Source organism: Orcinus orca, chromosome 1 (assembly GCF_937001465.1).
Source record: "Orcinus orca chromosome 1, mOrcOrc1.1, whole genome shotgun sequence".
NCBI classification, from domain to species: domain Eukaryota; kingdom Metazoa; phylum Chordata; class Mammalia; order Artiodactyla; family Delphinidae; genus Orcinus; species Orcinus orca.
In genome coordinates, this window is record NC_064559.1 from 156,719,300 (window position 1) to 156,743,499 (window position 24,200).

Consider the following 24,200-nt stretch of genomic DNA (forward strand, 5'->3'; position numbering starts at 1 on the left):
AAAAGCTGTAGCTCTGAGCAAGTGAACTTAACTTATTCCAACTGTCAAAACGTAATTCGGATCCAACTGCTCTTTTATAAACTACTAAGTTTTACACTACCGTACCTGTCTCATGTCTAAAATTTTAAAACAAAACCTATAAGGTCACTATTTGCATCTGTCTGTATGTTTATGTGTGGGTGTATGTATATATATATATATATAATGGATGTGTGATAGTTTTTACCTCTGAATGGTATTGACAAAATTAATCTGCCTAAAGAGCTCTATTTCTTTGGGTTGAAGGTCAACCCAAAAGTCAAATTTATACCCTTATCCACTATAGTATTTATTTACCCTGGAATTTGAATTATCCTCCTATATCATAAACATTGCCCAGTTAAAGGTAGAGTTTGAATGGTTAAAGTGCCAGTTTCTTGATCTTTTTTTTTTTTTTTTTGGCCACGCCACACGGCTTGTGGGACCTCAGTTTCCTGATCAGGGACGGAACCCGGGCCACAGCAGTGTAAGTGCCAAATCCTAACCACCAGACCACCAAGGAACTCCCCTAGATCTTCTTTTAATAGCTGAAGGCCTGGTTATTATTATGAAATATTACGACTATAACAGTATTTTGCAGACACTGAAAATGTGGAAAGTGGGCAGTCACATGTAAAGAAGAAAATATGATCTCAACAAAGTAAAGCACATATATGGAGATACAAAGATATGCACAGAAAGGGGATATATTTTCTGTGGGAATACAACTGTTTTAACAAAAATGATCTCTAAAGCATGGATTAATAGACAGTTTTACAGGCTTCTCTATGCTTTTCTGAATTTTCATAATTTCTTTTGGGGAACATCTATTCTTTTAAATTACACTGTATTGAGTACCTACTATGTCACTGTGTCAGGCACAATACTAGGTGCTTTTTCGATATTATTTCTAATCTCATAACAACCCTTTGAGTTGCGTACAGGCATACCTCAGAGATGCCACAGGTTTGGCTCCAGGGCCACCACAATAAAGTGAATATCACAATAAGTCAAGTCACACAACTTGCACATAAAAGTTATGTTTACACTATACTGTAGTCTATTAGTGTGCAATAGCAGTATGTCTTAAAAAAAACAATGTACTTTAAAAGATTTTATTGCTCAACAACTTAACCATCATCTGAGCCTTCAGCAAGTTATAATCTTTTTGTAACAGTAACATCAGAGATCACTGACCACAGATCACCATAACAAATATAATAAAAATGAAAAAGTTTGAAATATTGCAAGAATTACCAAAATGTGACATAAAAACAAAAGTGAGCAAATGCTGCTGGAAGAATGATGCTCAACACAGGGTTGCCGCAAACCTTCAATCTGTAAAAACACAGTATCTGCAAAGTGCAATAAAATGAAGTATACCTGTATCACCCTTTCAATTTTGAAAATGAGGAAATTGAGGCTCAGATACTCAACCTGTCCACCTTGTCAGTCTCTGAGAGGAGGGATCCAAACATGGCTTCCTTTTCTTTTTCCCCTCTGTCCCTCCCTCCTTCTCTTCTTTCCTTTCCCCCCCCTTCCTCCCTTTTACAGTATACTCTGAAGGTCTGTGATATGCCAGAATTTAATCTAGTAATTAAAATCATGGGAAGTGACATGAAAGGGAAAACACAGGATGCTCTGGGGGTGTGTTATAAGGCAGGGCATGGGGAGGGGGCCTGGAGTCAGAAAAAGTCTTCCAGAGGAAGTTACTACTTGAAAGAGGAGTAGAAGAACTGAGAGCCAGGCAAAGAGGAAGGTAAACATATTCCAGGCAGAAGAAACAGCATTTTGGGAACTCAAAATCTAGCCTTTGAGAAAGTAAAATGTATCCAGCATGACTTAATGACTCACTACCAAGTCCAAGGTGTACATGTGTGTGCCCATGTGTGCATGTGTGTGTGTGTACATAAAATACCCTCACCACATCCTCAGTAGGCCAAGTCTTGCCGAAGCAGGAGGGAAAATGGAGATCCTTCCTACTGTTTCTTTCTTCTTACCGCCCCTCGCATTCCAATTAAGGCAAGTACCCTCCCCTGCCACCCCCTCTCTTGAGAGCCCTCTTTTTTTAACACTGGTTCCCAGATTTTCCCATTTATTTCACAGCAGCAAAAGTCACAGCTGGGTTCAATCTCTGCATCACCACCCCCCGTATGAAAAACGTATTCTAAATTTAAACCATACCGCACCAAACTAAAAATGGTTGAGAAAGGGGAACAAACATACCTTGTGCTGGGCTCTTGTTAGACTTCACAGGCACAAATTACCCTTTTTCCTAAGCATACAGAGTCAAATGATTCTTCGGTGATAAAATAGCCATCTCCAAGTTTGCATGAGATAAACGTTACCTGTTTCTAAATGACCAGGGAAGAGGTTGAAGAGGGCAGAAAAAAGAGTAGGGAGTTAACTGCTGACTCATGCAAGATGCCTTTGGGGTTCTGAGAATGTCATCCAGCTCCGGTGTTAGTGCGCGCTGGATTTTTCCTCATTCTTCATTTCCTGAACCAACCAGTTAGAAAAGTAAGACAGAACTAGGAGTCAGAAAGCCTGAGTGCCAGTCCCTATTAAATGAGACACTCCACCAACTCTCATGTAATTTCCCCTTTCCAAGCTTCAGTCCTCTCTTTCTTAATCACCTTATGGATTGGAGGTTGAACTAGATCAATGAGTCTCAAGATTTCTTGTCTTTGGCACTTTTTTTGTATTTGACATTAAAACATTAGTTCTTTTTAAAATTTTTACTGACGTGTAAAAGACATACTAAAAAGTGATCAAATCATGTGTTCAGCTCAATGAATTTTCACAAACTGAATGCACCTAAAAAACCAGCAGCCGGATCTATTAACAGAACACTACCAGTATTGGAGTAGGGAAACACATCTGCTAAGACTGAAAACTAAGCACTAACTTGTTTCATTTTAAAAGAAAATTTGGAAACACGTGGAAAACATTTCCACAAGTGGGTATGCACCAATCATTTTGGTCACCTTTTTGTTTTATGTCACATTTGAGTGGAGCTATTTATCGCCCTGATCTAATTCCTAGAACTATCTTAATGTGTATATGAGAAGAAAGGAGACTCTAGTACATAAGTGCTCAAAAACTGAGATGAACAAGTGAATGAACTGAACTTGCATTTGAAAAACTAAGGACATGGGCAGCAAAATGAAGGTCATGGATGCAACTAGCACTATAAATAACCTGCATCCTGGGAAGAATGTTGGGAAAAAAACATACTCTACTATGGTAAAAGGTTTGAATCAAGTGTTCTAAAACTTTCTGTAACTCAATCATTCAAATTATTTTGTAAATTTCAGAATCATATCTGAACTTGGGAAGTGAGAGTTGACAATTCCAAATCATAAAGTCACAAAAGTAGTAAACAACAGGATGGAGGACCAGATTCAGGAAAATGAAAAAGTCATTTAGTATACATATTCTCTGGAAGAAAGCAACAAAAATGTGTAAGCATTTCAGAGAAAATATGGGAAAAGAAGACACAAGTTTTTAATAAGCAAGAAACAATAGAATGACTAGAATAATAAAGAGTAAGTAGAAACCAACTGCACATACCTTTTATAATTGACATAAGATGTTTAAAATGTCATTGATATCTTGGGTTTTTTGCTTTTTTCTTAATATAATCCACATTAAAAAGACAAAAACAACAACAAAAAAAACACGTTCTGGTTCAACTTCCAGCTATAACACAGTGGAATGCAGCAGACCAACATTTCTGCTGAGGGCAATTAGAAAAGCCAGATAAAAGCCAAAAACATCTGTTGAAGTACCAGGAGAGCTGCTGATTAGTCAGGATTTGAGGAGCCGGATAGCCAGATCTTGGAGAGATAGAAGGCTCACTGAGGTAAGCCCAACTTTCTGCAAGGCCATTTTTCCCTCAAGGGTATTTGCTGATTCCTGGCATGGGGCAAGAAGTTGAGAAGCCAGGCAGAGAGTAGCTGCTAAGAAGCAGAGAAGCCTACAGGACTTCAGCCAGTCTTATGGGGCTGTAAAGACACAAAGTGGAGTTCAGGACTGAAAAGACACATGCTGGATGGGCTCAGAGAAGTGAGCCTGACATGAGCTTTTTCGCAGAAGTACTGCTAACTCAGCTGTACAGGGCTAGGGGCTCAGAAGCCGAGGAGAAAGGAGATGAAAAGCAGAAAGAGCATTTTTTGCAGAGCAGAGTTTTCAGCAGACTCACAGTATAAGAAGACAAAAATTGGAGTTTAGGACTTGCTGAGGTTCTCATCTCAGGCTCTCAGTCAGCACCCCTGGGGATCTAGGGTTGAGGAAACCCAAAAGTGGACCAAATCTTAGGTGTCAGCAAAACAGCCTTAACTGGACTGAGTGCCTGATTGGATTGAGGCACTCTCTTTTCTACTGTGGGCAAAGAATATGGTAAATACTCTCATAAGAGAGAAGACATCATTCAGACCATCTTCATACACAATGCTGGACATTTAATAAAATATTGTCAAGCATATGAAGAAAGAAACCAAGAAGAAAAACAGAAAATGTAAACATACTCACAAGTGACCCATATATTGGACTTATTAACCATGGTCTTTAAAGTGACTGTGATTAATATATTTGAGGAAATAGATGACAAGATGGTGAACCTGTTTTTCGATAATAAAATAAAAACTCTAAAACTGAAAAATACAAAATGAAATTAAATAGACTGTGTAATAATAAATTAGACACAGCAAAGAGAGCTAGTGAACCTTAAAATAACAAAAAATAATCAAACTGAAAATGAGAAAAAGTAAGAATACAGATAATAAAGTAAGGGATACATGGAAGAGAGTAAAAAGTTCTAACATAAAAGACCGAAAAAGAGGGGAAAGAAGGGAGCAAAAATAATATTTGAAACAATAATGGCAGAGAATTATGAGAATTACAAAAATCATCAAGCTTCACATACTCAAGAAGGGCTGAAAACCCCAAGCAGGATAAACACAAGGAAATAAAATCATGCCTAGAAAAGCAGTTGAAAAACAAATATACAAAGAAAAGTGTTAAAAGTAGGCAAAGAAAAAAAGATGCAACATCAAATAGCAACAGTAAGACTGACAGCCCACTTTTCCAAGAAAGAATAAAAGCCAGAGACAGTGGAATGGCATCTTTAAAATGCTGTGTGTGTGGCGGGGGGGACTGCATTCCCAGGATTCTATTCACCCAATGAAATTATCTTCAAAAGCAAAGGCAAAGATAATTCATTTCCAGACCAAAAAAAAAACCTGAGAATATTCTTTTACAGAAAATATGACACAGAGGTAGTTGAGTATCACAAAAAAAAAAGAAAGAAAGAAAATATGCACTACAAGAAATACAAACGAAGTCTTTTTTTTTTTTTTTTTTAATTCAGAAGGAAAAGATCCCCAGGGGGAAACACAGAAATTCAGAAAGTAATGAAAAGCAATGGATAGGGTAAATGTGTCAGTAAACCTAAATGAAAATTGATTGTAAAAAACAATGACGCTAGTGTCTCATGGGGGTTGAAATATAATTTAAATGAATTATAATAATGACACAAGAGGCAGAAGGTGAGGGAGGGAGGATGGATAAGGGGAGGACACAGGGTAGAGTGAAAGTGTTCTCAGAGTCTAACACTGTCTGGAATGCAATAAGTAAAAGCAGCACTGAGGTAATCACATATACACAAAATGAAAAGTAAAACGGGAACAAATGTGTAACATGCTAGCAGAGAGAAAAAAAGGGAAAGTTAAAAATAATGCATGATTAGTCCAAAAAATAAAGCAAAAAAAGAAAGGAAGAAAGTGGTACATAAAACAGATGGGGGAGGGTGGGAGGGAGGGAGACACAAGAGGGAAGAGATATGGGAACATATGTATATGTATAACTGATTCACTTTGTTATAAAGCAGAAACTAACATACCATTGTAAAGTAATTATACCCCAATAAAGATGTTAAAAAAAATAAATAAAATAAAATAAAATAAAATAAAAAAATAAAAAAAAAAAAACAGATGGAACACAAATAGGAAACAAACGTGAATAATTATATTAAATGCTTTAAATACTCAAACTAAAGACCAAAACTGTCAGGCTGGATTTTTAAAAACTCATTTACATGCTGCTTAAGAAGATTCAGAATAAACATAAGGGCATAGAAAAACTGAAGTATAAACATGGAAAAAGATATACCATGTACATATTGGCCCAAAGAAAGCTGTTATGGTTCCATTAAAATTAGAAAGGTAGACTTTAAAGCAGGAAGTAATACTAGAGAAGAGGAGAGATACTTCACAATAAAGATACATCAATTCTAAATTTATATAGTATGCACCTAAAAACAGAGCCTCAAAGTTAATAAAACCAAGAGTTAGCAAATATAAAAAGAGAAACTTGAAATCTATAATCATAATGGGAAAGCTTAACCCTCTCTCAGTAACCAATAGATGAGAAAAAAATATTAGTGGGGTTATAGAAGACTTGTACTGTAACATTTTTAAAACTGACATCCTAGCATATATAGAATGTGTAACCAAACAACCTCAGTATGTGCATTGTTTTAGACACACAAGATATATATATAAAAATTGACAATATGCAGGGCCCTAAAGCAAGTAGAAACAAATTTTAAAGAACTAAAACCATTCAAAGTATATTCTTTGGAAAAAGAATAAAGGGAACCCAAACTGGAAAAGAAGAAGTAAAACTGTCACCGTTTGCAGACGACATGATACTATACATAGAAAATGCTAAAGATGCTACCAGAAAACTACTAGAGCTCATCAATGAATTCAGTAAAGTTGCAGGATACAAAATTAATGCACAGATATCTGTTGCATTTCTATACACTAACAATGAAAGATCAGAAAGAGAAATTAAAGAAACAATCCCATTTACCATCACATCGAAAATAATAAAATACCTAGGAATAAACCTACCTAACAAGGCAAAAGACTTCTACTCTAAAAATTATAATATGCTGATGAAACAAATCAAAGATGACACAAACAGATGGAAAGATATACCATGTTCATGGATTGGAAGAATCAATATTGTAAAAATGACTATATTACCCAAGGCAATCTACAGATTCAATGCAATCCCTATCAAATTACCAATGGCATTTTTCACAGAACTACAACAAAAAATTCTTAAAATTTGTATGGAGGACTTCCCTGGTGGTGCAGTGGTTAAGAATCTGCCTGCCAATGCAGGGGACATGGGTTTGAGCTCTGGTCCAGGAAGATTCCACATGCCACAGAGCACCTAAGCCCGCGAGCCACAACTACTGAGCCCGCATGCCACAACTACTGAAGCCTGTGTGCCTAGAGCCCATGCGCTGCAACAAGAGAAGCCACCACAGTGAGAAGTCTGCACACCACAAGGAAGAGTAGCCCCCACTCGCCACGACTAGAGAAAGTCCGCAAGCAGCAACAAAGACCCAACACAGCCAGAAATGAATAAATTAATTAAATTTGTATGGAGGCACAAAAGACCCCAGATAGCCAAAGCAATCTTGAGAAAGAAAAACAGAGCTGGAGGAATCAGTCTCCCTGATTTCAGACTATACTACAAAGCTACAGTCATCAAAACAGTATGGTACTATCATAAAAATGGACATATAAATCAATGGAACATGATAAAAAGCCCAGAAATTAACCCACGCACCTATGGTCAATTAATCTATGAAAAAGGAGGCATGACTATACAATGGAGAAAAGACAGTCTCTTCAATAAATGGTGCTGGGAAAACTGGACAGCTACGTGTGAAAAAATAAATTAGAACATTTTTTTAACACCATACACAAAAACAAACTCAAAATGGATTAAAGACCTAAATGTAAGACTAAATGTAAGATACTAAATGTAAGATACTACACAACACTTATAGGAAAATACAGGCAGAACACTCTTTGACATAAATCACAGCAATATCTTTTTCGATCTGTCTCTTACTGTAATGGAAATAAAAACAAAAATAAACAAATGGGACCTAATTAAACTCAAACGTTTTGAACAGCAAAGGAAACCATAAACAAAACGAAAAGACAACCCACAGAATAGGAGAAACTATTTGCAAATGATGTGACTGACAAGGGATTTATCTCCAAATTTTACAAAGAGCTTATCCAGCTCAATATCAAAAAAAAAAAAAAAAACCAACCCAATCAAAAAATGAGCAGAAGACTTAAAGAGACGTTTCTCCAAAGAAGCCATATACTTGGCCAAGAGGCAGATGAAAAAATGCTCAACATTGCTAATTATTAGAGAAATGCAAATCAAAACTACAATGAGATATCACCTCACACCAGTCAGAAAAGCCATCATCAAAAAGTCTACAAACAATAAATGCTGAAGAGGGTGTGGAGAAAAGGGAGCCCTCCTACACTGGTGGTGGGAATGTAAACTGGTACAGCCACTATGGAGAACAGTATGGAGGTTCCCTAAGAAACTAAAAACAGAGCTACCATACAATCCAGTAATCCCACTGCTGGGCATATATCTGAAGAAAAACATGGTTTGAAAGGATACATGCACCTCAATGTTCACTGCAGCACTGTTTACAAGAGCCAAGACATGGAAGCAACCTAAATGTCCATCGACAGATAAATGGATAAAGAAGGTGTGGAACAAACATACAATGGAATGTTACTCAGCCATTAAAAAGAATGAAATAATGCCACTTGTAGCAACATGAATGGACCTGGAGATTATCATACTAACTGAAGTAAGTCAGGCAGAGAAAGACAAATATCATATGACATCATTTATATGCAGAGTCTAAAAAAACTGATACAAACAAACTTATTTACAAAACAGAAACAGACTCACAGACTTATTAGAGGACAAATGTGGTTATCAGGGGGAAAGTGGGAGGAGGGATAGATTGGGAGTTTGGGACTGACATGTACACACTGCTATATTTAAAATATATAACCAACAAGGACCTACTGTATAGCATGGGGAACTCTGTTCAATACTCTGTAATAACCTAAACGGGAAAAGAATTTGAAAAAGAATAGAGGCATGTATATGTATAACTGAATCACTCTGTTGTACACCTGAAACTAACACAACATTGTTAATCAACTGTACTCCAATCTAAAATAAAAATTTTTTTAAATAATAAAATTAAAAAAATAAAACAAACTATATTCTCTGACCACAGCAAAAGTAAACTAGAAACAAAGAGCAAAAAGATAACTAGAAACTCCACCAACTGCTTAGATATTAAGAAGTACATTTCTACATGACTCTGTGTCCAAAAAATCACAATGGAAATTATAATTTAAACTAAATGACAATTAAAATATGACATAACAAAACTTGCAGGAGGCAGCTAAAGCATGCTTAGAGGAAAACTGATAGCCTTCAATGAAAATAGGTTTTATAAAGAATACTGAAGGACTTTCAAGATAGTGGAGGAGTAAGACATGGAGATCACCTTCTTCCCCACAAATACATCAGAAATACATCTACATGTGGAACAACTCCTACAGAACAACTACTGAATGCTGGCAGAAGGCCTCAGACTTCCCAAAAGATATATATTTTTTTTCCTTCTTTTCTTTTTGTGAGCATGCATGTGTATGCTTTTTGTGTGATTTTGTCTGTATAGCTTTGCTTTTACCATTTATCCTAGCGTTTTCTCTGTCAGTTTTTCTTTTTCTTTATTTTTATTACCTTTTTTTTTTGCGGTATGCGGGCCTCTAACTGTTGTGGCCTCTCCCGTTGCAGATCACAGGCTCCGGATGCACAGGCTCAGCGGCCATGGCTCACGGGCCCAGCTGCTCCGCGGCATGTGTGATCTTCCCAGACCGGGGCACGAACCCGTTTCCCCTGCATCGGCAGGTGGACTCTCAACCACTGCGCCACCAGGGAAGCCCTACTTTTTTTTTTTTATTTTTAATAAATTTTTTATTTTAATAATATTTCATTTCATTTATTTTTTTCTCCCTTTTCTTCTGAGCCATGTGGCTGACAGGGTCTTGGTGCTCCAGCCAGGTGTCAGACCTGTGCCTCTGAGGTGGGAGAGCCAAGTTCAGGACATTGGTCCACCAGAGACCTCCCAGCTCAACTTAATACCAAACAGCAAAAGCGCTCCCAGAGATCTCCATCTCAACGTTAAGATCCAGCTCCACTCAATGACCAGCAAGCTACAGTGCTGGACACCCTATACCAAACAACTAGCAAGACAAGAACACAACCCCACCCATCAGCAGAGAGGCTGCCTGAAGTCACGATAAGGTCACAGGCACCCCAAAACACACCACTGGACGTGGTCCTGCCCACCAGAAAGGCAAGATCCAGCCTCATCCACCAGAACACAGGCACCAGTCCCCTCCACCAGAAGGCTACCCAACCCACTGAACCAACCTTTGCCACTGGGGGGAGACACCAAAAACAATGGGAACTACGAAACTGAAGCCTGCAAAAAGGAGACCCCAAACACAGTAAGTTAGGCAAAATGAGAAGACACAGAAACACACAGCAGATGAAGGAGCAGGTAAAAACCCATCAGACCAAACAAATGTAGAGGAAATAGGCAGTCTACCTGAAAAAGAATTCAGAGTAATGACAGTAAAGATGATCCAAAATCTTGGAAACAGAATGCAGAAAATAAAAGAAACGTTTAACAAAGAACTAGAAGAACTAAAGAGCAAACAACCGATGATGAACAACACAATAAATGAGATTAAAACTTCTCTAGAAGGAATCAATAGCATAATAACTGAGTCAGAAGAACAGATAAGTGACCTGGAAGATAAAAAAGTGGAAATAACTACCACAGAGCAGAATAAGGAAACAAGAATGAAAAGAATTGAGGACAGCCTCAAAGACCTATGGGACAACATTTAATGCACCAACATTCCAATTACAGGGGTCCCAGAAGAAGAAGAGAAAAAGAAAGGGACTGAGAAAATATTTGAATAGAGTATACTTGAAAACTTCCCTAATATGGGAAAGGAAAGATTCAATCAAGTCCAGGAAGAGCAGAGAGTCCCATACAGGATAAATCCAAGGAGAAACACAGCAAGACACACTTTAATCAAACTATCAAAAATTAAATACAAAGAAAAAATATTAAAAGCAGCAAGAGGAAAACAACAAATAACATACAAGGGAATCCCCATAAGGTTAACAGCTGATCTTTCAGCAGAAACTCTGTAAGCCAGAAGGGAGTGGCAGGACATATTTAAAGTGATGAAAGAGAAAAACCTACATCCAAGATTACTCTACCCAGCAAGGATCTCATTCAGATTCGACGGAGAAATTAAAACCCTTACAGACAAGCAAAAGCTAAGAGAATTCAGCACCACCAAACCAGCCTTACAACAAATGCTAAAGGAACTTCTAGGCAGGAAACACAAGAGATGGAAAACACCTACAATAACAAACCCAAAACAATCAACAAAATGGTAATAGGAACATACGTATTGATAACTACCTTAAATGTAAACAGATTAAATGCTCCAACCAAAAGACATAGACTGGCTGAATGGATACAAAAACAATATATATGCTGTCTACAAGAGACCAACCTCAGACGTAGGGACAAATACAGACTGAAAGTGAGGGGATGGAAAAAGATATTCCATGCAAAAGGAAACCAAAAGAAAGCTGGAGTAGCAATTCTCATATCAGACAAAATAGACTTTAAAATAAAGACTATTAGAAGAGACAAAGAAGGACACTACATAATGATCAAGGGATCGATCCAAGAAGAAGATATATCAATTGTAAATATTTATACACCCAACATAGGAGCACCACAATACATAAGGCAAATGCTAACAGCCATAAAAAGGGAAATCGACAGTAACACAATCATAGTAGGGGACTTTAAAACCCAACTTTCACCAATGGACAGATCATCCAAAATGAAAATAAATAAGGAAACACAAGCTTTAAATGATACATTAAACAAGATGGACTTAATTGATATTTATAGAACATGCATCCAAAAATAACAGAATACAGTTTCTTCTCAAGTGCTCATGGAACATTCTCCAGGATAGATCATATCTTGGGTCACAAATCAAGCACTGGTAAATTTAAGAAAATTGAAATTGTATCAAGTATCTTTTCCGTCCACAATGCTATGAGACTAGATATCAATTACAGGGGAAAATCTGTAAAAAATACAAACACATGGTGGCTAAACAATACATTACTTAATAACGAAGAGATCACTGAAGAAATCAAAGAGGAAATCAAAAAATACCTAGAGGGGCTTCCCTGGTGGCACAGTGGTCGAGAGTATGCCTGCCGATGCAGGGGACACGGGTTCACGCCCCGGTCCGGGAGGATCCCACATGCCGCAGAGTGGCTGCACCCGTGAGCCATGGCCGCTGAGCCTCTGCGTCCAGAGCCTGTGATCCGCAATGGAGAGGCCATAGCAGTGAGAGGCCCGCGTACCACAAAAAAAAAAAAAAAAAAAAAAAAAAAACCTAGAAACATATGACAGTGATAACATGATGACCCAAAACCTATGGGATGCAGCAAAAGCAGTTCTAAGGGGGAAGTTTATAGCAATACAATCCTACCTCAAGAAAAAAGAAACATCTCAGAAAAACAACCTAACCTTACACCTAAAGCAATTAGAGAACGAAGAACAAAAAAACCCTAAAGTTAGCAGAAGAAATCATAATGATCAGATCAGAAGTAAATGAAAAAGAAATGAAGAAAACAATAGCAAAGATCAATAAAACTAAAAGTTGGTTCTTTGAGAAGGTAAACAAAATTGATAAACCATTAGCCAGACTCATCAAGAAAAGAAGGGAGAAGACTCAAATCAATAGATTTAGAAATGAAAAAGAAGTAACACCTGACACTGCAGAAATACAAAGGATCATGAGAGATTACTACAGGCAACTACATGCCAATAAAATGGACAGCCTGGAAGAAATGGACAAATTCTTAGAAAAGCACAAGCTTCTGAGACTGAACCAGGAAGAAATAGAGAATATAAACACACCAATCACAAGCACTGAAATTAAGACTGTGATTAAAAATTTTCCAACAAAAGCCCAGGACCAGATGACTTCAGAGGCGAATTCTATCAAATATTTAGAGAAGACATAACACCTACCCTTCTCAAACTCTTCCAAAATACAGCAGAGGGAGGAACACTCCCAAACTCATTCTACGGGGCTACCATTACCCTAATACCAAAACCAGAGAAAGATGTCACAAAGAAAGAAAACTACAGGCCAATATTACTGATGAACATAGATGCAAAAATCCTCAACAAAATAGTAGCAAAGAGAATCCAACAGCGCATGAAAAGGATTACACACCATGATCAAGTGGGGTTTATCCCAGGAATGCAAGGATTCTTCAATACATGCAAATCAATCAATGCGATAAACCAGATTAACAAGTTGAAGGAGAAAAACCATATGATCATCTCAATAGATGCAGAGAAAGCTTTCGACAAAATTCAACACCCATTTATGATAAAAACCCTCCAGAGAGGAGGCATAGAGGAAACTTACTTCAACATAATAAAGGCCATATATGACAAACCCACAGCCAACATCTGTCTCAATGATGAAAAACTGAAACCATTTCCTCTAAGATCAGGAATAAAATAAGGTTGTCCACTCTCACCACTATTATTCAACATAGTTTTGGAAGTTTTAGCCACATCAATCAGAGAAGAAAAAGAAATAAAAGGGATCCAAATCGAAAAAGAAGTAGTAAAGCTGGCACTGTTTGCAGATGACATGATACTATACGTAGAGAATCCTAAAGATGCTACCAGAAAACTACTAGAGCTAATTAATGAATTTGGTAAAGTAGCAGGATACAAAATTAATACACAGAAATCTCTTGCATTCCTATACACTAATGATGAAAAATCTGAATGAGAAATTAAGGAAACACTCCCATTTATGACTGCAACAAAAAGAATAACATACCTAGGAATAAACCTACCTAAGGAGACAAAAGACCTGTATGCAGAAAACTATAAGACACTGATGAAAGAAATTAAAGATGATACAAATAGATGGAGAGTTATACCATGTTCTTGGATTGGAAGAATCAACATTGTGAAAATGACTATGCTACCCAAAGCAATCTACAGATTCAGTGCAATCCCTATCAAACTACCAATGGCATTTTTCACAGAACTAGAACAAAAAATTTCACATTTTGTATAGAAACACAAAAGACCCCAAATAGCCAAAGCAATCTTGAGAAAGAAAAATGGACCTGGAGGAATCATGTTCCTGAATTTCAGACAATACTGCAAAGCTACAGTAATCAAGACAGTATGGTATTGGCACAAAAACAGAAATATAAATGATTGGAACAGGATAGAAAGCCCAGAGATAAACCCACGCACATATGGTCACCTTATTTTTGATAAAGGAGCAAGAATATAGAATGGAGAAAAGACAGCCTCTTCAATAAGTGGTGCTGGGAAAACTGGACAGCTACATGTAAAAGAATGAAATTAGAATACTCCCGAACACCATACACAAAAATAAACTCAAAATGGATTAAAGACCTAAATGTAAGGCCAGACACTATAAAACTCTTATAGAAAAGCACAGGCAGAACACTCTATGACATAAATCACAGCAAGATCCTTTTTGACCCACCTCCTAGAGAAATGGAAATAAAAATAAACAAATGGGACCTAATGAAACTTAAAAGCTTTTGCACAGCAAAGGAAACCATAAACAAGACGAAAAGACAACCCTCAGAATGGGAGAAAATATTCGCAAATGAATCAACTGACAAAGGATTAATCTCCGAAATTTACAAGTAGCTCATGTAGCTCAATATTAAAAAAACAAACAACCCAATCCAAAAATGGGCAGAAGACCTAAATAGACATTTCTCCAAAGAAGATATACAGATTGCAAACACATGAAAGGATGCTCCACATCACTAATTATTAGAGAAATGCAAATCAGAACTACAATGAGGTATTATCTCACACCAGTCAGAATGGCCATCATCAAAAAATCTACAAACAATAAATGCTGGAGAGGGTGTGGAGAAAAGGAATCCTCATGCACTGTTGGTGGGAGTTTAAATTGATACAGCCACCTTGGAGAACAGTATGGAGGTTCCTTAAAAAACTAAAAATAGAACTACCATACGACCCAGCAATCCCAATACTGGGCATATACCCTGAGAAAACCATAATTCAAAAAGAGTCATGTACCACAATGTTTACTGCAGCTCTATTTACAATAGCCAGGACATGGAAGCAACCTAAGTGCCCATCGACAGATGAATGGATAAAGAAGATGTGGCACATATATACAATGGAATATTACTCAGCCATAAAAGGAAATGAAATTGAGTTATTTGTAGTGAGGTGGATGGACCTAGAGGCTGTCATACAGGGTGAAGTAAGTCAGAAAGAGAAAAACAAATACCGTATACTAACACATATATATGAAATCTAAAAAAAAAAATGTTCTGAAGAACCTAGGGGCAGGACAGGAATAAAGATGCAGACGTAGAGAATGGACTTGAGAACATGGAGAGTGGGAAGGGTAAGCTGGGACCAAGTGAGAGAGTGGCATGGACATATATACACTACCAAATGTAAAATAGATAGCTAGTGGGAAGCAGCCACGTAGCACAGGGACATCAGCTCGGTCCTTTGTGACCATCTGGAAGGGTGGGATAGGGAGGGTGGGAAGGAGACGCAAGAGGGAGGAGATATGGGGATATATGTATATGTATAGCTGATTCACTTTGTTGCAGGGCAGAAACTGACACACCATTGTGGAGCAGTTATACTCCAATAAAGATGTTAAAAAAAAAAAAGAAATACAACTGTCTTTATTTATAGAAAACCAAATACCTACAAAAATCTAAAAACTATTTAATAAGTTAATTTAGGAAGGTCACTGAAATAAGGTCAACAAATAAAAATTAACTATATTTCTATATTCTAACAGCAAACAATTAGAAAATGAAATTTTAAAATGCCAGTTACAGTAGCATAAATATAAATATATAAATACCAGTGACATCATTTTTTAGATTTATATCACCTATATCCCAGTATTTCTGCCCTTAAAGAGGGCAGTTTGTGCTCACCTCAATCTTGTTGTCCTAATTTTATTAAAGGAACCAGAATTATAGAATTGAATATATAATCTCCAAAAGTTTTGATGTTGGCTGAAATTCTTTTAAATTATTAAAGAGGTAAAAATAAAGTCATTTTGTATACTCTGAGTAACATATATATATACAAATAAAAAAATATTTTGTATTTCCTTGTTTAGTATCTCAAAATGAAATTTAAAGATAAAATATCCTACCTAACACACAATTAAACAACAATAACTATACCACACATACCAACAACAGTGTAAAAGAGAAAGGAAAGAAAAGTTAATAAATATAGCAAAACAATATGGATTTCAATATGCAAATACTCAAGAAAGACTATATTAGATGACATTAATAGTCAGATACATGTACAAGTACATAGATTGAATGAGACAGGTGTGTCGTTTTGATGTCTCAAACCAATTGACGCTTTGGGTAAGTGATTTTTCCAAACAAAATTAAGTGTAATCTTTCCTTGCTTTACACAACATTTTTAATCCCAGAAACTTCAGTGTATATGTAATACCAACTTATATTCTAGGCTCAGAAAAGTATAGAGGGTTTACACTTATGTCTTCAGCAAAACATCTGAAAGTTGCACAGGACAAGAGATAATTAAATTCATCATTACATGGAACAGTCCGGAACATTGCAGGACATCTATCATTTCCCAGTGAATGCTGCTACAGCCCCTTGCATATTTCTAGTATGTTCCACAGGAAGCAGTATTGTGTCCATCTGAGAAGCAATGGCATAGTCCAGGCTCTAAACCCAGCTCTATCTCATGCTAGCCGTGAAAGCTGAGAACTCACTCAGCCATTTACAGATCACCCCAACCAATACACGTCGTTTGCCTGACCTATGCAGTCCCAAGCAGCAAGCACAAATTCTTGAAAGAATCTGAGTCTTCTCTAAAGGTAGTCATGGTTGTTAAAAAAAAAAAAACAAAAAAAAACACACACAACATTTTTGGATTTCCTTGCACTTACTTCATTTTGAATTACAGATTGGGGGATGTACACCATAGTGTTTTAAATATTTAGAGTTTAAAAGTCTGGATCTGACCATATTCAAACTCCCAATCAGATTCTGTAATAACTTTCAGGAAAAAATCAGATTCTTTCAGGAATCAGTGTGCTCTAATCCTAGTTTTACCATGTTAAAATGTTATGCATAACTTTATTTGCTCACAAAATGTCATGTTTGTTATTTTGAAATAAAACATAGAAAAACTGAAAAGAGAACTATTTGCCCTAAACTGTTGTAGGGAAAAAAAAATGTTTCCACCCAAACTTTCAAACTCTCCACTCCTATTCTTTCGTATCTCTGCTTCTAAAACCTTACTCATAAAAGAGAGAACTTACAAAATAAAAGGAAAATTTGCAGCTGAACTTAAGAGTTAAAATGCCTATTTTCCAAATAATCACAATCTAGAAAAATACACAAAAGCCATCATTTTCTATGGTTCACATTTCCCTTTTTATAATAAGTAAATTAATTCTAGCAATAAATGATGTTGAAAATTTTATTAAAAACTCTGCAATTTTCCCACGCTACTCATTCTCAAAGCCCTTGCCTACCACGTGAATGGTTTTGAAGGTAAAATGAGCTGGGTTTGAATCCCGGCTCTGCCACTTACTAGCTATGTGCCCTGTAAAAAGTTCTTAATCCATTTCTTTACATGTAAAATACCCCCAACCTTGCAGTGCTGTGACAATGTGTAAAGTACCTTGAAAAGAGCTTTTCACATACTACTTGTTCATTAAATAGGAGCTATGGCTGTTATTATTATAATTAGCTGTCATGCTTGCCAATACCTACTTATTAACTCATTCAACTATTTTCTTCTGAGTTGCCTCATACAGAATTTTTTTTTCCTGGTTTGCAAAGCATTTTGAGATGTGCTGGGTAAATGCTATACAATGCCTTTTGTGTTTAAAAGCCTCACTGGACTGTCTTAAGACAAGATGTACTAAAAAGAGAAAAAAGAAAGAAAGGCATTTATTAAACCACAGCTCAACATTTACAGAACACTAGTCATGTGATGGTAGCTTATAAAATTCAGTTTTTGCCTACCAACAGCTTGATGCCTTATTTGTCCCTGTCAACCTCTTAAAATTTTACCTGGTGCTTGTTTTCAAGGAGAGTTGACTTCCAAACAATGCACAACATTTTAATAGTTTTCCTGTGGTACTTTTCAGCACAAAGACTCTAATTTTTAGATATTTGTGTTTCATATTCAGGTCACCAACTGGCACTTTGGAACCTACAAATAGCTCTCATGGTATAGTTACCACGGTCATACGTTCTCTTCAACATGCTCACACACCCCACCTCACATCTCACACTCAGCTGGTGCTGTCAACACATGCCCATCTCCCGGCCCTGAAAGGATTCTTTGATCCCTAAGAGGTTAGTTTAGAAGGGTCTTGGGGGAAACACAATAATTCATAACCTATTTGGGGTCTTAGACCCCTTGGAAATTCTGAGGAAAACTACTGACATTCTCAACATACATAAAAATGGACTGCATTTCATAGACTCCTTGACAAACTAGGAAGCTGTGATTGATTTCAGTGTTTCTCCAACTCTTTTGACTGGGATTCACAGCGAGAAACTGATCTGACATCAATACAGCCCATATCTACATACATAAACAAACATAAACATCTAAAACAGAAGTTACAGGAAACAATTATTTACACTTACCATACGCAATGGTTTCTGACATTTTCTATTCTATTTCATCTTTCTAAAAGGTTGCTTGAGACTCACTAAATTGCTTTCTTACCACCCACAATCTGAAGAACAGTCACCTGGTCTAACAGTTATCCATTTTAGAGATAAGGAAACAGGTCCGCAAAAATCATGGGTATTGTGCTAGGTCACCAACGAGTTAGTGGCAAAACAAGCCAGAACCTAACCACCCTGACTTCCAACCAAGGCTCCTTCCAGAACAAAGTGAAACAAAAATTCTAAATACCAACTCCCCTAAAAAAGCAGCTGGGGATTTGAAGCCTAAAGCATCCTGCCTGATACACTGAGAAACTGGGAGTGTTTCAATTCCAAATGGGGGTGAATATTAACCTAACATGAGCCTCCAGCTCAGGCAGTCTTAACTTTTTCTAAACCATGCCCCTGGCCTAGCATGACATGGCACATAAGCACATTTTTTTCTTTCCAGAAACCTTTTCTCCAGCTACTGAAAACGACACAGGAAAGGCCAACATTCTCCCTGAGTTTATTTAAAATGTTCTGATTACACAGACACAGGTTTTATTTGTCCATGAGAGCCTGGCTTAGAAACAGCAGTAGACAGGCACTCTTTGCATTTACCAGGGCCATGCAAATCTGTTTTCCTCCTCGCTAAGGCTGTTTAATCAAAATTTAAACATCAAAACCGCAGAGATCGCTATGTGGAACCGACACCAGCTACCCCAGACCCTTTTAAAGCCTCAGTTATAGTAAGTGAAATTGCTTAAGAGCCTTCATCACAAGCAGCGTGATAGATTAAAATACCAGCCTTCCTACTGGCATCAGGCTGTGTGTGGTTTTGTTTGGTTGGTTGCTTTTTGTTTGTTTTTAATATGGAATAAGCATCACTGTTCATTACAAGATGAGAATCTTATGACATGCCAGAGAGTGTGCCTGAGGACTGGGCTGGTGAAGGCCAAGCGGGCGGCCCTGCATGCAGTTAGGAGAAGGCTTGGGGCCTGGGCGGTCTCACCAATGAAGAGAACCACCCAGCTCCGGTGTTGCGGAGGGTCGGTGGGCGTGAGCAACCTGCTCCGGCGCTGTGTGCCAGCCTCCACCTGAGCACCCAAGCCCGGTGCCCAAGGGCAAAGTGCTGGGGCCTCCTTAAAGCAGAGCGTGCTGGGAGGAGAGGGAGGGGTGGAAATTGCTGCAGAGAGGCTTGAGGTGAGATCAGCGAACGCCTGCTGGGGAAAAGGGGGGCGGGCAAACCCTAAAATTAGCTGGGGGGAGGCAGGGGCTGAGCCAGGCTACGCGGAGATTCGGCGGCTGCCCCGGAGCTTTCCCGGGAGCCCAGCCGCCCTGCGCCTTCCTCCTGCGGCAGGACCAGGAGCCGCACCTACGCAACACCACGGAAGGGCTCCTTCCTGGAAACAGGATTGGGGAACGCGTGTAGCCTCCCGAGCCTTGGGATCTATCGTTCCTCCCCCATCTGCGGCAGAAAATGTTAAAGACCCTCGGAATTTGAAACCCCAGAATCCTCCAGAATCCTTGTTGTTGAACTTAATATTTATTTGGCTGGCTCATTTGAGAGAACTGACCTTTCCTGAGTTTTCATTTAAATCCGTTTCTCTCCTCCCCCATGCCTCAAGCGGAATTGGCCGGGGGTTGGGGGGGAGGGGGCGAGAGCGGGGGCGGGGGGATGCGAAGGGGGGTTGTTACCAGGGATCTAGGGGATGGAAGCTAGCAGAGTGGGGGGAGTTTGCATCTGAATATCTCTCTGCAAGATAAACACTTCTGAAGGTCAGTGACGGCTCCCCATTGGATCCTCCCGAAAAGGTGAATGTTCATTAAAGGCTTCTCCCTCTACATTTTTCTTAAGAACCCAAACTGTAAACGTCCGAAGTATTTCAGAGATTGCAATTCCAATAATGCACCGGAAACCTATATATTAATTAAGTATTCTGAACACTTGCAAAATAAAAGGGAACTATTATAAGGAAGTCTGTGAAATGTAAATATGTGTTATTCAGCCAAGATTAAATGAAGAATGCAAAAATGTTATATTTAGTAGCACAAAAATGGAAAACTGAATGACAATATTTGGAAACCAGAAATCTGTTATTTTTAAAAGTCACGTTTATTATTATATACTAGAATTTTTAAATAATATATGCACACTAATTTTAAATCAGCCATTTAATAGACACTAAACATGTCCATGGAGTGACATCTTATCCCTAGCCTCTTTTACCTACCCTCTGCAGTCGGCCCCTTACCTTTATTTTCAGAATCTTTCATTCTCTCCTTCCTCCCTCTGCTGCAAAGGAGCAGGAAAGTCCGGCTGGTTCTGCAACCCTGACTTTGGATTTGTCATTCAGACAGTCAGCGGTCTTGGGGGAGAAGTCCCTCAGCCGAGGAGCACCGGGCTCTGGTAATTGCATGCAAGTCAGCGTGCAGGGGTTATAATTTTGCTTATGCTGGAGCAGAAAGGATGGGGAATGAAGACAGACGTAAACACAAATTCCAAAACATGGCATGGAACTGGATCTGGAGCCTAGGCTTGCCTTTCCTTGCAGTAGGTTAGGGAATCAACTGTTCAGTGCCTCCTCGTCTCTGGAGAGATTTGATTCAAGTTGAAAGAGGACCACATGTGCCGTGCACCAAGCTTATTCTCAAATGGAGACCTTCACTTTGGAGGCGGATTAAGAGCCCTGTGCTTGTTTCCTCTTACATATTCATTCATTCAGCAAACACTTCTTTTACCTCTCTGTGGACCAGGCTCTATGCTAAGTATTGCGGACAGAACAGTGACGGGAACCAGCCCCAGTCCTCAAGCCACTCACCGGCTGTTACAATGCAGAGGCATACAGTGCCATCCAATGACCTATGTCTGCTGAATGGACCTGGGTTATTGAACCCAGTTCACCCAGGTGTAAGTTGGTACTCAAGGCTTTAGTGATTGGTCTTAAGCCACTGGATGGCTGAGACAGAAATGGATCTGTGGAAGCCAGACCAAACCCCCTCTCTGCTAGACAGCAAGGAGTACTCAAGCAAATCTTTCAATCATCCAATGCAAACTTACTTCCAATCATTACATACCTCAGATTCATTCTTTCATTCATTCACTCAACAACGGTTATTTGTGCCAGGCACAACTCCACCTGTTAGCAATTCAAGAGTGCAGGAAACAGACCAAGTCCCTGCTCTCGTGGCTATCACATTTGGGTGGGAGGATTCAGACAGGCCATAAACAAACAAATATAAACATATAATAAATGGCAGTAAATGCCGTGAAGAAGAATGAAGCATGATAATGAGGTAACAGAGCTGCCATTTTAGATAGTGTGGCCAGGGGAGGTGCCATTGAACTTGTTTTACAGAAAATGAACCAGTCATCACAGTCCCTTCCAAACATCTTCACTTAGAAATTGTTTTTTGAGTTGCAAACCCTCACAACTTCCTCTGCTCCAAGTGCACTCACTGATGGGTAGTGTTTATTCCCCAATATACAGACTGGTAAACTGACATCCAGAATGATTAACTGACCCAATCCAGGACCTCACTCACCTCCAAGATGGAAGAAGAGCAACAAAAAGAAATGCACCAACCTGCGCTCATCCCCAGAAATTGCTGGGTTAAGTACAATATTGAAAAGGAAAATTTGCCAGAGTAGGAGGTGAGAAAAGAGGATTGAAGACCTCTCTCTACCACTATTACCTGAGTGGCGTAGAGCAGGTGATTTAACCTCTCTGGTACCAGTTTCCTCATCTGTAAAGTGGGGCTAATCATCCGTGCCCTGTGTGTGGTCCAGGCTGTTCAGAAGATCAAAAGGGAGAGCAGATGTGGTACTTTGTAAACTAAGTTCTACATAAGTGTAAAGGATAATTATCAACATACTTGGGCACATTAAGAGAACTAATTGCTAGTGTTTACCTGCTCACTACGGCAGCCCGAGAGTCAAATATAGCTATAGAGGGAAAGCCTGTCGTGGCCACTAGGGGTCCTGGAGTTGATTTCTAGCCGCCACAATTTAAAGACTTCCTTAAAGTTTGGGGAAATTTTATTTTGTTTTTGTTCCCATCTTTCCTTGACAGTGGATAATATCCTTATGCATCCTTGACAACTTAAGGCCAATGAGGAACATCTGCCTTCATTGGAACTCTTCACTGGCCACCAAATGAGGCATGTTGCCCCATAAACCACATCAAAGAAACGAGCATCTCCATCTCCAAGGACCAAGGCCAGGGCAGCCAAAACGTACCCAGTTAGGAGCACCTTTAGGGGCAGATAGGGTGAAGGAGGGGGTGATGAGAAGACACCATCCGTGTACTCTTTCATCCAATAAATATTCATTATGCCAGACACTGCTCTGAAGACTGAGAATGACACAGTGCTGAACAAAACATTCTGTCCTCAAAGAGCTTGTGGTCTCAGAACAAGAGGTTTCTACAACGTATACTGATTTACTGAGTTAGGCCGAGGACTGGGTCTGAATAGTAGGGCAAGGGCTATAAAGCAGGAGAGACCAGGTTCAAACATGGGCTCTGCCACTTCCTGGCTCCTAGAGTAAGCTGGGATATGTTCCTGCACCTCTCTAAGTCTCCATTTCCTGATCTGTAAGATGAAGATACTGAAGGCACCTACCTCCTAGGGTAGGATGAGGCTCAAATGAGTTAATGCATGTGAAGTACAGAGCACAAAGCCTGACACATAAAGGGAGGGCTCCATAAATGCTGTAAGACTAATATTATCACCTACTGACCTGGATCAAGTGTACCCCTCTGCACCTCAGTTTCCTCATAAAATGCAGAAAATAATAACTAGTTTATATGGCTATTGTGAGAATTACATATCAGGAAGAAGATAAAGCCCTGGCGTAAAGGATTAGCTCACCCCCTGCCAGGCTCACTCCAGGCCCTTTTTCACCAAGCAGGCTCCCCAGGAAAAAAGACAAAGCCTGGGAGGAGTGAGGAAGTGGGAGAGAGCCTGCCACTTATGTTAACAAGGAAGCAATTTTTTTACAAGAGTATGATCATTTCTAGGGTTACCTGCATTTTACTCAACACTGTATTTTGAAAAGTTTCAAAATACAAAGAGTTGGAAGAATTGCATGGCAAACATCTTCAAGTACATTTTGCTAAATTTGTTCTGTCACATAGATGTTCATCTTTCTATTCATCCTTAATAGATTTTTTTTAATTAAGTTGAAAGAGATTTGAAGTCCTCTTCAGATAAGAAGAGCCTTTATTTTCCCTGATACAAATTTTACAGAAGCCTTACACTGGCTGATTCTGTGGCCATTCCAAGCAGGGTCAGGTAAATTCTTAGAAGCCTTGTCTTGCCCACAGTAAACCTCAAGGCCACACCCAGCTGAGGGACAAGGATAGACTCAAGCCTTGGAGCCTTCCAGAACAAGGCAC

The 24,200-nt window shown here is 38.7% G+C and overlaps 1 protein-coding gene across 4 annotated transcripts in view; it reads right to left on the reverse strand.

The window, feature by feature from the left end:
* Positions 1-24,200, reverse strand: part of DNAJC6 (DnaJ heat shock protein family (Hsp40) member C6) — a 156,051-nt gene that overhangs the window by 125,911 nt on the left and 5,940 nt on the right. The window contains exon 1 of one of the 4 annotated variants that reach the window (XM_033408974.2): positions 21,057-21,263. The exons of the other annotated variants lie outside the window; for them this stretch is intronic. Coding sequence (XP_033264865.1) covers positions 21,057-21,078 — 22 coding nt within the window. The 5' untranslated portion in view covers positions 21,079-21,263. Of the gene's footprint in view, positions 1-21,056; positions 21,264-24,200 lie in introns of those variants that run through there. 4 annotated transcript variants of the gene reach the window in all.